The sequence below is a fragment of the Mobula birostris genome, chromosome 9 (genome assembly GCF_030028105.1).
Source record: "Mobula birostris isolate sMobBir1 chromosome 9, sMobBir1.hap1, whole genome shotgun sequence".
NCBI classification, from domain to species: domain Eukaryota; kingdom Metazoa; phylum Chordata; class Chondrichthyes; order Myliobatiformes; family Myliobatidae; genus Mobula; species Mobula birostris.
The window spans coordinates 117,892,725-117,904,626 of NC_092378.1; the positions used below are offsets into that span (position 1 = coordinate 117,892,725).

General features: G+C 36.3%; 1 protein-coding gene across 1 annotated transcript; it reads right to left on the minus strand.

Annotated features, from left to right (window-relative positions):
• Positions 1–6,979: 6,979 nt before the first annotated feature.
• LOC140202443 (mesothelin-like protein) lies at positions 6,980–10,983 on the minus strand. The gene is made up of 7 exons (XM_072267309.1): positions 10,969–10,983; positions 10,634–10,780; positions 9,168–9,301; positions 8,847–8,980; positions 8,607–8,701; positions 7,681–7,867; positions 6,980–7,224 (listed from the first exon to the last, which is right to left on the minus strand). Exons 1-7 carry the CDS (start codon positions 10,981–10,983, stop codon positions 7,130–7,132), a joined length of 807 nt encoding a protein of 268 aa, XP_072123410.1. The 3' UTR covers positions 6,980–7,129.
• Between the last annotated feature and the right edge of the window lie 919 nt (positions 10,984–11,902).

The window sequence follows — 11,902 nt, forward strand, 5'->3', positions numbered from 1 at the left end:
CCAGGAGTAGTATATGTGTTATATGACTTGCTCAGTTGACTGCAAACTTTAGAAAAATTGAGATTAATGCCAGATGAGTGAATATGGATGAATGACGGCAGGTGTGGATTTAATGACCTGTTTTGGGCTGTATCTCTATATGACCCCCTGACTCGTACTGCATGGCAGGTGCAGGGGATAGCAGGTCCTCTTCAATGGAAGTGGCAGGGGTTCTACCTACTTCCTTTTGTAAGAATTTGAAGATAGTGTGGAGTAAGATGTGCCTCCTCTTCAACATCTCATTTCTAAGCAGCTGTTCTGAAGCATCTGTTTCCTCTGTTCTGCTGGTAGATGTTCCTGGTTTCCCACAACATTCTGGTGCACAATGATCCAACAGACTATAAAGAGATGAGAATGTGGGAACTTAGATCATCAAGCGGCAAAGCCAACATTGCTCTTTCAATAGAAAATCATTTATTGAAGTTATAAGAAAGTCAGTTTATTGAAGTTATTTGAAAGGCGCATGGTGATGCAGCATAAGAAGTTAGGAAAATAGGATCAGGAATCGACTCTCAGACCTAATCTACCAATCAGTATGATCAAGGCTGATCTGTCCTGGGCCTTATCTTCTCTTCTATGTCAGTTCCCCACATTCCGATCTTCCTTTCACAAATTTTTCCTCTTCCTGTTTGGGTAACCCCAATGATCTAGCCTCCGAAGCTCTCTGAAGAAGAGAATTACATAGAATGTGCTGTAATAGTATATCTTCAGGGACCTGGGTACAGTAATAACTTTGGATGCTCTCTGTGTAGAGTTTACACATCCTTCCTGTGACTGTAGGGGTATTCTTGTTAGCCCTGGCACCTCAAATATGTGCTTTTTGGTTAATTGGCTTCTGTAAATTATACCTAGTGCAGGTAAATGGCAAAAGAATCCAAAGGTAGTTGATGGGCGGTGCTGCAGGGGAATGTAAAGGGGATATTGGACTAAATTGATGGACAAAATGACCTTATCCTGTCATAATAAGTTCAATGCACTACGTGTAAAGTGGAACTGGTGCATGGACTTAGATTTGCAGAAGACTTTGGACTAAGGCTATTGTGGATTAAAGAGTTCGTTGTGTAAATGGGGATATATTGTTCTGGATAGAAGACTGGCTGGCTAACATGATAAGAAGAGTAGTTATAAATGGATCTTTTTGTATGTCGCAATATATAACAAGTGATGTGCTGTAAGATTCAACAGCATGCTGAGTTATGGTCTCTATTTGCACAATTTATACAAATGCCTTAGATTAAGGTCTTGAGGTACGGTAGTTAAATTTGTTAATGAAACTTGAAGATGGGTAAAAAAAAGTTATTTGAGAGGAAGACATAAGGAGATTAAAGATTCAAAGTGCACTATTATCAAAGTATATATGAAGTGTACAACCCTAAGATTCATCTTCCCACAGACAGCCATGAAACAAAGAAACACCATGGAACCCGTTCAAAGAAAATATCAACACCCAATGCACAAAAAAAGAACATCATGTAAACAGCAAATATCTTGCAAATGAGGCACATGGAATAGTCTTGTGCAAAAAAAAATAAAGCATAACAATTACATGGTGAGAACTTAAAGAGCTCTGAGATACAGAATGCTCAAGGTATCTTGGTATATAATTTTCAAAAGGCTAGTATGCAGGTGTGGCAGGTAGTTAGTAAAAACTCAAAGAATGTCTTTTTTTGTTTATCGTTAATGGATTTAACAGCATTCTAAGGGATTTGGTGCACAGAAAGGATATTTCTTGCTGCCAAAATATCTGGTACAGAATTTTATTGTTAAAAAATTAGGGGGTCATTTATTTTAAAAAGTGATGCAAATTTTATTTTTCTCTGAAGTCACTAGTTTTTGTTACTTTGTACTTCATATGGTCAATTCCAGCAGACCCAATGAATACTTTTAAAGCAAAGATAGATATATCATTGACAAAAATGCAAGTGAAAGGTTATCAGAGTTCAAAGTTCAAAGTTCAAAATAAATTATATTATCAAAGAATACATATATCACCACATACAATCCTGAGATTCATTTTCTTGTGGGTACACTCAATAAATCTGTAGAATAACTACCCAACCAGGGTGTTCAACCAGAGTGCAGAAGATAACAAGCTGTGCAAATACAAAAAGAAAGAAGTAATAATAATAAATCATTAAGCAATAACTATCCAGAACATGCGATGAAGAGTTCTTGAAAGTGAGTCCATAGTGTGGGAACATTCCAGTGATGGGACAAATGAAGTCGAGTGTAGATATCCCCTTTTGTTCAAGAGCCTGATGGTTGAGGGGTAGTAACTATTCCTGAACCTGGTGATGTGAGTCCACCTTCTTCCTGACGGCAGAAGTGCGAATGGGCAAGTCCTGGGTGGTGGGAGTCCCTGATGATGGATGTGGCTTTCCTGTGACAGTGTTTCATGTCGATGTGCTCAATGGTTGGGAAGGATTTACCCATGAGGGACTAAGCCATATCCAGTATTTCTTTGTATTATTTTCCGTTCAAGGGCATTGGTGTTTCCAAACCAGGCTGTGATGCAGCCAGTCTATATACTTTCCACTACACAACTATAGAAATTTGTCAAAGTTTTAAATGCCATGCCAAATCTCCACAAATTCCTAAGGAAGTAGAGGTGCTGCTGTGCTTTCTTCATAATTGTACGTGTGTGCTGGGCCCAGGACAGGTCCTCCAAAATAATAACACTTAGGAATTTAAGTTGCTAAACCTCTCAACGTCTGATCCACTGATGAGGACTGGCTCATGGACCTTTTAGTCTCCTTCTCCCGAAGTCTATAATCAGCTTCTTGGACTTTGCTGACAGTGAGTAAGATGTTGTTGTTACGTTGGTTTGATGGAAATGTACAGCTGTGGTTATAATCCAATCCGTGAAAACATAGCTGAATGGAGGTCCAGAATTGAAGACAAATTTGTGTGTTATTTATATAATTATCTGAAACTTTCTTTTGCCAACATACTTTTTGGGAAAGAAGTGCAGGAGAGCCTCCAGAGTTTCTAGTTTTGTAAGTTATTTTTTTCAACAATATTTCAAGAGTTACCAGTTTATTACAAATAAAACTGAAAGCCAAAGAAACTGAGAAGTTGAATATATTTTACTGGCTTTGCTTCATTCTCAAACTCCCTGGTATAATAATGAAAGAAAAGTGGATTAGAAGTCAAGACCACAGAATATAAATGCTCTATAATCATTAGCACAAAATAGGCAATATGCGATTGATATCTGTTGTACAACCCACCGAATATTGGATTCTATTGACAACATCAGTGAGACCCAGAAAAGTAAATGATGGCTGTCTGAGTCTCCAAAAGCTAATCACCTCATGTTTGATTTGAGCATGACATACACTGCAATTCCTTAAATCTTTTGTTATTGCTGGAATTGTTTTTCTCCTAACAGACCTCTGTATCTTTAAGAACATGTGTTTTCCTGCAGTCTTGTTACAATTGTTGTGCCAACTTCCAGTTATGACTAAGTGGACTATAACTTAAGGAAGGGTGAGGTCTGCCCTCCCAAATTTGCAAAATTTCTGAGCTTAGGTGCGGTGTGTTTGGCACGAATGCAAGCAGAGATGTTGTTGGATCGGATTGCCACCTCTAATTATTTTTCAGGTTCTGATAATCCTAAGATTTAGAAGTATAAATAAATTTCAGGCAACTTAATTGTGTCTCTTCTTTGAATAGGAGATTGTTCCAAATGGTATTGAAACAACCAATTATGCAACAATTATACAAGGTGGATGGAAGCAGGGAGGATAAACTTAGAGAAGCAAAAGTGGAATTTTTTTTGATCAAATCCATTTTTAATGACTCCGCTTTCATTTCCATTTTCTGGAGAGGGGTTACAATTCTTTTTAATTTTTGAACACCATGGTTTCCTTTGGAAGGAATTTCTGAGGCCTGAGAGAGCAAATGTATGTTTCACAAAGCTTCCCTGAATAATCACAATCACCTGAATAACTACTCCCTCTCTCTGTAAGATTCAATTGTGGACCTGTATGAAGGTGCTGCTTCTCCTTGTGCTCCTGTTCACTGATTGGGTGCAGTCCAAGCTGATTACTGTTACTAATGTGTCTGTGGTGTACTAATTTAGTTTTATACATTCCTTTTCAATATAATTTTATTGTCTCTTTTACTTGCTTAATTGTTCTTTTAATACATATTAGTTTCAGTTTACAATTACAACATTTCATTTTTTAGAAGCTAGCACCTGAACCTAATATCTCTTGAGAAGGTGGTGATGAACCACTTTCTAGAACCATTGCAGCCCTTCTAATGACGCTATTGAGACAGGAGTTCCAAGTTTTAGACCAAAAGATGAAGAAAGAACGGTGATTTTTTGAAGTTACAATGGTATGCAACTTGTTGAGTTTCTTGTAAATGGTGGTGTTCCTGTGCATCTGCTTCCCTTGTCTTTGTAGTAGAGGCTTTGGCTTAGGGGAATGTTTTTGGTCTCGGTTAGACAAGTGTTGACTGCAGTGTATTTTATAGATGGTACATTAACCATTGTGTGCTGATTCAGAAATGAATGCTTACAGTGGTGAACTGGCTCCTTGGTTCTGGGTGGTGATCCATTTCTTCAGAGATGTTGGAGCTGCATTCTTCCAGGCAATTGGAAACTATTCTACCATTTTGCTAGCTTATGCTTTGAAGATTACAGGAAGTTTTTGTGGTATTAGATATGTGAAACTCCCTACAGAATATCCAGCCTTTGTCCTGCTCTTCTAGCCGTGGTATTTACGTGGCTGGTCCAACTGATCTCCGGTCAGAGGTGAGCTCCAAGACGTCATCATTTTGTTTTACCAATGGTTAGCATCTTTGTTTTTGTTCATTGCGACATATTTCTTTCTAAATCTATTGATCATCTTTATTAAACAGTTTTCATTGTTGTTCAACCTTGTTAATTACATTTTTTCAACTTTATCTTCTCAAGTTTCAAATTTTCACTATTTTAGTCTATTACTTTAATACTTTTTCATCAAAGCTTAATGTTGTGATTGCCATTGCCTATAGGGCACCAAATGGTACTTAATTGTCTGATTTAGCATGGTTCATTTCCCATCACAAAATCGAGTAGTGATTGCTCTTGTTAGGTTTCTCATCTTTAGGATAGGTAAGGAGTTTTGAACAAATTGTAATATTCCCATTCCATTTATTTCTGTTACCTATTTACTGTATATTTAATAGTTAATTTGGAAACAGTTGGGGAAATTTTTTATTTAATTTAATTATTTTGATTAGCTTTTATACTTGTGAATCTCCTTGCTTTTCTTTCATTCCAACTTATCGTTTCCTGTTTAGTCTTCACAGTCCAATTTTTCCCTTCCTGCATCTTGTCCTCCTTTTTCTTAACCAACACAAAATTACATTAAAATGCTCAGCAAGCCTTAAAGCATCTGTGATTCAAGAAACTGTTCATATTTCAAATGGATGATCTTTCATCATATTGTAATATTTCTGTTGTTTGGATTTCTTTTGCTCTGTGTAGCTCCTGAAGGGAACTTGTCTTGTTTGGATATCTTAATATCTGAAAGGCATTTGGTTAAAGCAGCACCACCGTCAAACCCTTAAGAAGTTGGAATATTCTACAGCAGGAACTTTTTCTGTCTGGCACATTCTTGACCTTGTTAAGAAGTTTAATTTCTCCAGTCCATGTTTTCATTTGCTATGAAAGTTGAATCAGCATAAACAAGTTGTAACCACGCTTATGTGGAAATACATGAAAGAAGACTGTCATCTTCACAATCTATGGATTCTTAATAGGACCTAATGTCTTGCTTTAATGTTTGTAGCGTTGCTGATATTTTTATCGTAACACTTTATTATCGATAACAGGGTTAATGAAGCATGGTTCGCTTTGCTTTAATTATAAATAAAAATATACATTCTTTACATAATAGTTACATAGAATTAATAAGTAGGTATACTAGCCAAAATATAAATAGCTGAAAGATAATGCAACAACAAATATACTCAACAAACTCCACAGAGTGGTAAATTCAATATAGAGAGTAAATACAATAATCTTAGACAACATTCTATGTTTCATTCTCAACTGTGGCCAGAATACAAAGCAGACAGAAAAGTGGTCTTTGCCTTTTCCTACTTTCACTTTTAATTGTAATCAGTTGTAACAAGATTGTCTTAAGTTTGTTCCAGTCAGTAATGGCAAATACCTTATCCCAAAGCTGGTCTAAAATTTATATTTTCCAAGTGGATAACTTGGATAATGATTTGGAGTGATAACTCTTAATGCTCTTTCTCCCCTTTTCAATTACAAGCCACTGAGACAACTTGATATCATAATCCCATAAACACTGAGTTGAACTAAATTAACGGAAACATACAGTTCTGCACTACTAATGGCTTCAATAATATTACACTTAATAAGATCTAATAGAATTTGTACTCATGATCAACAATGCCATTTGAGATTCTTTGTTTCTGAACAAGTATGGTTTGAACACAATTGATAGTGATGCCTTAACTTTACAATGCATGTGTTCAGTATATGTGCCCAGATAGAGTCTTCAAAGATAAATGTAGGAGATAGCAATATCCTGAAATAATCTTCTTCTAAGGATTGTGAGAACAGAACATGAATGAAAATCTGGAAAGTAAAATATTTTACTAGTTGTTTTCATATAATTGTCGATTTAGTTACAATCCATTGTTCCCCCTAATCTCATCAAAGAATGATAGAATTCATGGAATGCATACTAGTAAACTAGTCAGCCCATTTAGTGTGAGGTAGTCTCTGTGAAATATCTAGTCACTCATTTAGGCAAATATCTATCCATATGTTATTCAGCGCAATAACTCAATTTGCTTTCACCATCCAATGGGCCATGAATTTCAGGTTATTGTAATTTACTACATAAAAAAGATTTGTTTTATATAATAATTCTGAATCTTTATCTTCTGCTTCATATTCAAAGCATTGTCATAAAAGTTGGTTTCAAGCAAATCCACAGTGGATTGTTATAGGCAAACACCACACTATTCATTCTGAGATTTCTAAACCTTCATTTAAATCCTTCAGTGAGTTCTGATTCTCTCCATTTATCAGTTAAAAAGCAGAAGTGGGTTGAATCCCAGTTTATAAAATAGACTGCATTGTAATGCTTATCACAGTTATGCAAAAGGAGATCAGGATGCTGTAGCTGTTGCTTGAAGCAGAATTGGAATCAGGCTCTGGAAAATAAAATGTAAAACATTATGTTAGTGGTTACCTTCAACAGGTTCCTTCAAATCTCATTGAACATTTTAAAAATTATATCTTTTATAAATGTCACATCAGTGTTTTCAGAGTTCATTATCTCTTGCATGTCATTTGTTTAAAAACCAAATTTCGTCAACTGGTTTGATACACAATTGTGTCGTGGCCAATTTTGAATAGCAATGATCGTGAATCAAGAGGCACAAGAGAGCATAGATACTGGAATCTGGAGCAGCACACAAAGTGCCTCCATAGATGCTATACCTGACCCTTGGAGTTCCTCCAGTGGTGTGTGTGTGTGTGTGTGTGCGCAAATATAACTGAAATGATGACAATGTTTCCAATATTATAATATAAAGTTATTAGCCACACTTAGATTCTACCCAGTTTTCTTGTGAGTCTACAAAAGAATAATATAAAAAGAGACTTACCTTTGGAAAAAACTATATTTCCAATTCCAGCTAGTGATGGAGGTCTCTGTAGACCAATTCCGAGACTTTCCACATCTTCAGGTGGGTGTGTATAAATCCATTGCATCACTATTAAATCTTGTTCATTCGTTTTAAGGTCATTTAGATTTCTTCCAAGTAGTTTACGGATATCATTAGCAGAGAGTTTCTGATAGCGAAAAAATGGCAGTACAGAGACATCAACATTATGATTTCACTTTCGTCTATAATCAGTTGTCACAGGAGGATATTGTGAAGCCAGTAACATGTGCAAACAAAATGTGCAAATAGGACAATCTCAAAAGTAATTTGACCAAATCACAGTTGTGTGAATTATTTTATTCAGATCTATTTAACCTCATTTCTTGCATCTACTCATATAATATCTCCCATACCTTTGTGTTCAAAGTTTAATTCATTAATGATATGATTCTGATGGCTACTACTTCAGTCCTGGTGTTGTCTCTTCAATGGTAACTACTGTAAAGTATTGTGTCAATGGTTCTATGAATTGTTTCAGATGGGTTCAGTTGATCTTAGGCTGCAATAAAACCAATGAAAGGGTGTAGGCTGCTTGTTTAACACATTTCCTATATTCATAACTGAGCTGGAGAGGCAACTAAATTTTTCTTCTACATCCTTCATTTAATTATAGGATAGAAGCCTTGAGTTTACTTAATCCTATTTCAACTTTATTTGAAATATCAGTAACTCCTCCTGCCTTGGAAGAACTGAAACTTCTTTTGCATCTCCAACTCCTGGGAGGAACGTAATGAATCTTGTCCACTAATGGTGTGTTAATTTTTTTGTTAATTAATTTGTGAATTTATTACTACTTCAGAGGCAATATTTAAAATCAGGTTCATGCAGAATGCAATAAAATATCAAATGATCGTCCAGATACCTACTTCTACTTCCTCTGGATTGAGTGTGCTAAAGGTTGCATAGTCCATGTTGATATTTCCATCAGCCAGGCTCTTTAAATCAGTTACTTTTGCGCCAGCTTTAAGAGAACAGAACACCCAGCTTTCTTATTATTTGTAGTATAAAGTATTAGTAATAACAGCAAAATTTGACATAGATTTCAGTGGTCAGAAAAATACATTTTTAAATCATCAAACGTTGCATCAGATTGCAATGAGACTTACGGATATATGGCTTGATGAGAGGATAATAGGCACTGAAATTATTAGCTTGATCTTGGAAAGCGGTTTTTGCAATTCCATAGATTATATCCTTCTTTCGCTGAGTGCATGCGGAAATACTTAATGGTTTGGCTCTCCTGCAAAAAGAATGATAGCAATGCCATCTGTGATCCAGGAGCTTAACCGTGATTCACCTAATTCACTTCAAGCTCCTATTGAATTCTCAGATTTATTGCATTGCCATCAATCATTTGATGCCAATGCAATAATTTTACATATGGAACTGAAAGAGCAGATAGCAGGGTAGTTTTAGACAACACTCACCTTAATTCAGCAGGAGGGATTTTTTGAAGAATCTCTTCACTCAAACCGCACAAAATGTTACCATCGATCGCATTCAACACAGGTGTATTCAGTATCCCTTTTTTCTGAACATAATTTGTGAGAATTGCTACTGTCTGAAAAGGGGAAAAAAAAAGTATGGACTTAATTTCCTAACTTGTTGTTAATTCTTTTCACACTTTCAAATTGCTTTATGAAATACAGTATGTCAGGGTGTATTGGTTGAACTAGGATCATTTGCTTGTGTTTCCTGGCAATCCAAGACTGAAACAGAAAATTGGTCGTCATGGTAGTGCAGCAGCTAGCGCAATGCCTTTACAGCTTGGGGCGTCAGAGTTCAGATTTCAATTCCAGTGCTGTTTGTAAGAAGTCTCACTATGTCCTCCCCATGGAATACGTGGGTTTTCCCCTCAGTCCAAAGACATACTGAGTAGGTTAACTAATTATTGTAAATTGTCCTGTGATTAGATTAGGGTTAAATCGGGGTTGTTAGGGGTTCCTGGAAGGGCTGGAAGGGCACACTCCGTGCTACATCTCTAAATAAATAAATATGTGCAAACTTACTTCTTCAGATATAAAGTGACTAGTTCTGCATTTTCAGTTACCCTGTTGCTAAAATCACTAAACTGTGCTAGAATTGAGATTCCTGAAGGGCGAAATACACACAGAGGCCACTTTATTAGGTACAGGGGTGGGTATTCCACTGCTGTAGAACATCCACTTCAAGATTCAACATGTGCGTTCAGAGATGCTCTTCTGCACACCACTGTTGTGATGCGTGGTTATTTGAATTACTGTCACCTTCCTGTCAGCTTGAACCAGACAGGCATCCTCCTCTAATCTCTCCCACTAACAAGGTGTTTTCACCCAGAGAACTACCGCTCACTGGATTTTTTTCGTGTTTTTTTGCAGCATTCTTTATGTACTCTAGAGACTATTGTGTGTGAAAATCCCACGAAAGCAGCACTTTCTGGGATAGTCAAATTACCCTGCCTGGCACCAACAATCATTCTATAGTCAAGGTCACTTAGATCACATTTCTTCCTCATTCCAATGTTTGGTCTGAACGACAACTGAACCTTTTGACCATGTCCGCATTTGTTTATGTTTTGAATTGCTGCCGCATGATTGGCTGATTAGATACTTGCATTAACAAGCAGGTGTACCTAATAAAGTGGTCACTGAGTGTACCCACCTGAGGTTTATTCTTTATTCAGCAATGTCGCTGTGAATGACCCTGAATAGCGATAATATCAGGAAGTAATATCTGTCAGATGAATAACATAGATCCCTGTTCCCTCAAAGAAAAATATTTAATGCATCTGATGAAGAAAATCTTACCAATTATTGGACCCTAAAATGAATTCTATTCTGTCCATCATTGCACAGTAACAATTAAAGCAAATGTTTAATTCAATATTAAGTGCAAAAATCGTAACAAATCATACCGTATTAAAATTTGGACTGTTAGAAATAACATATGCAAGGGTATTTGGATCTGTTATATTCCACTTGCTAATTTCCTCAGCTCCATACACAGTGATAATGAATCCCAAATGTAGAATCTGCTCTTGTGGCAGTCCACCTGGATAAAGCTGTTTCAAAAGTTCATATTTATTGAGTCAGTTTATAGTTTAAAAAGTTCCAAAAAAAAGTATATTTTCAGCATTTTCCCACAAAAACTTTATTCCCAAATATAACTATGTAATAGGATTGTGCAGGCTATAGAGCATAATGGTTTACAGCATATAATGCGTTAGTCTTTTACTGACTAAGTTCTCACCCCTTTGTACTCCATGTTGCATCTAGTTATCCTTTCATTGCCATTATTGGTTCTTACAGGAATATTTTGTGAAATCTCGTTAAATTACTCAATATGCTAAGCAAATACCTAACCTTCCAGGCAAGTGTAAGGAACAACTGAGGTCCCATTCAGTTTTAAACAACCCTAATGTGGAATTTGTATTAATTGTAGCTGCACTGGAATTTGATTTGATTTGATTTCCAACCCATTGATTAGTAGTCTTTGAAAAACGAATCTCCTGTAATGCATGGAGTACAAATGGTACTGTGAGCATTCAGGCGGAAAAGGATTAAAAGATTATTTTCATATCAGATTGACTTACATCTCCTAATTTTTTCTTCAGAACAAGAAGCTGAGTTCTACTAAAAGCTATATTTCCCAGTTCAGAAAGGTTTTTAGACAGCACTTCCTTTTCCAAACAGGCATCCAGCTGCTCGGCTGTATATCTTGCCGGTAGATCAGGTTCGCTAGTATTACTCTCTGTTATGAACTCAGTGGTGCAGTCTGTGAAAGTAAGCACATTCCTTGTGTGAGTAGCATGTCTAAACCAAAAGTGAGGGATGAAACTAATCAGAAGGAAAACCAGGCCATCCTGCTTACATTTAAAATTTTTCTGGAAATATCTACTATAATGAAAGACAAGAAGAATGGGCATGAATTAAAATGGATTATTCCAAAGATCAAAAACGAATCAAATACTGTAATTCAGTTTAGTTGCGATTTGATTTGAATCCACAAAAATAGTGATTGTAACAATTCCATTCCACCTTCAATGAAAGCCACAGAGTTCATTGCATTTGTGAAGGGTTAAGGGATGATTTGGAAAATGCCCTTTACATTCAGGTAGTGTGCAGGGAGGTGGGCTTGTTTCATCAACATGTCATTGCTGAGAACATACTGCTCAAAGCATTGA

What these genes read in the sequence shown, in the direction of transcription:
- LOC140202443 (XM_072267309.1), bottom strand. An exon ending in ATCCCTCCTGCTGAATTAAG is followed by an intron (nt 8,981 to 9,167) that starts GTGAGTGTTGTC and finishes TTCTTTTTGCAG; the next exon opens with GAGAGCCAAACCATTAAGTA. An exon ending in TCAATCCAGAGGAAGTAGAA is followed by an intron (nt 7,868 to 8,606) that starts GTAGGTATCTGG and finishes TTTCGCTATCAG; the next exon opens with AAACTCTCTGCTAATGATAT.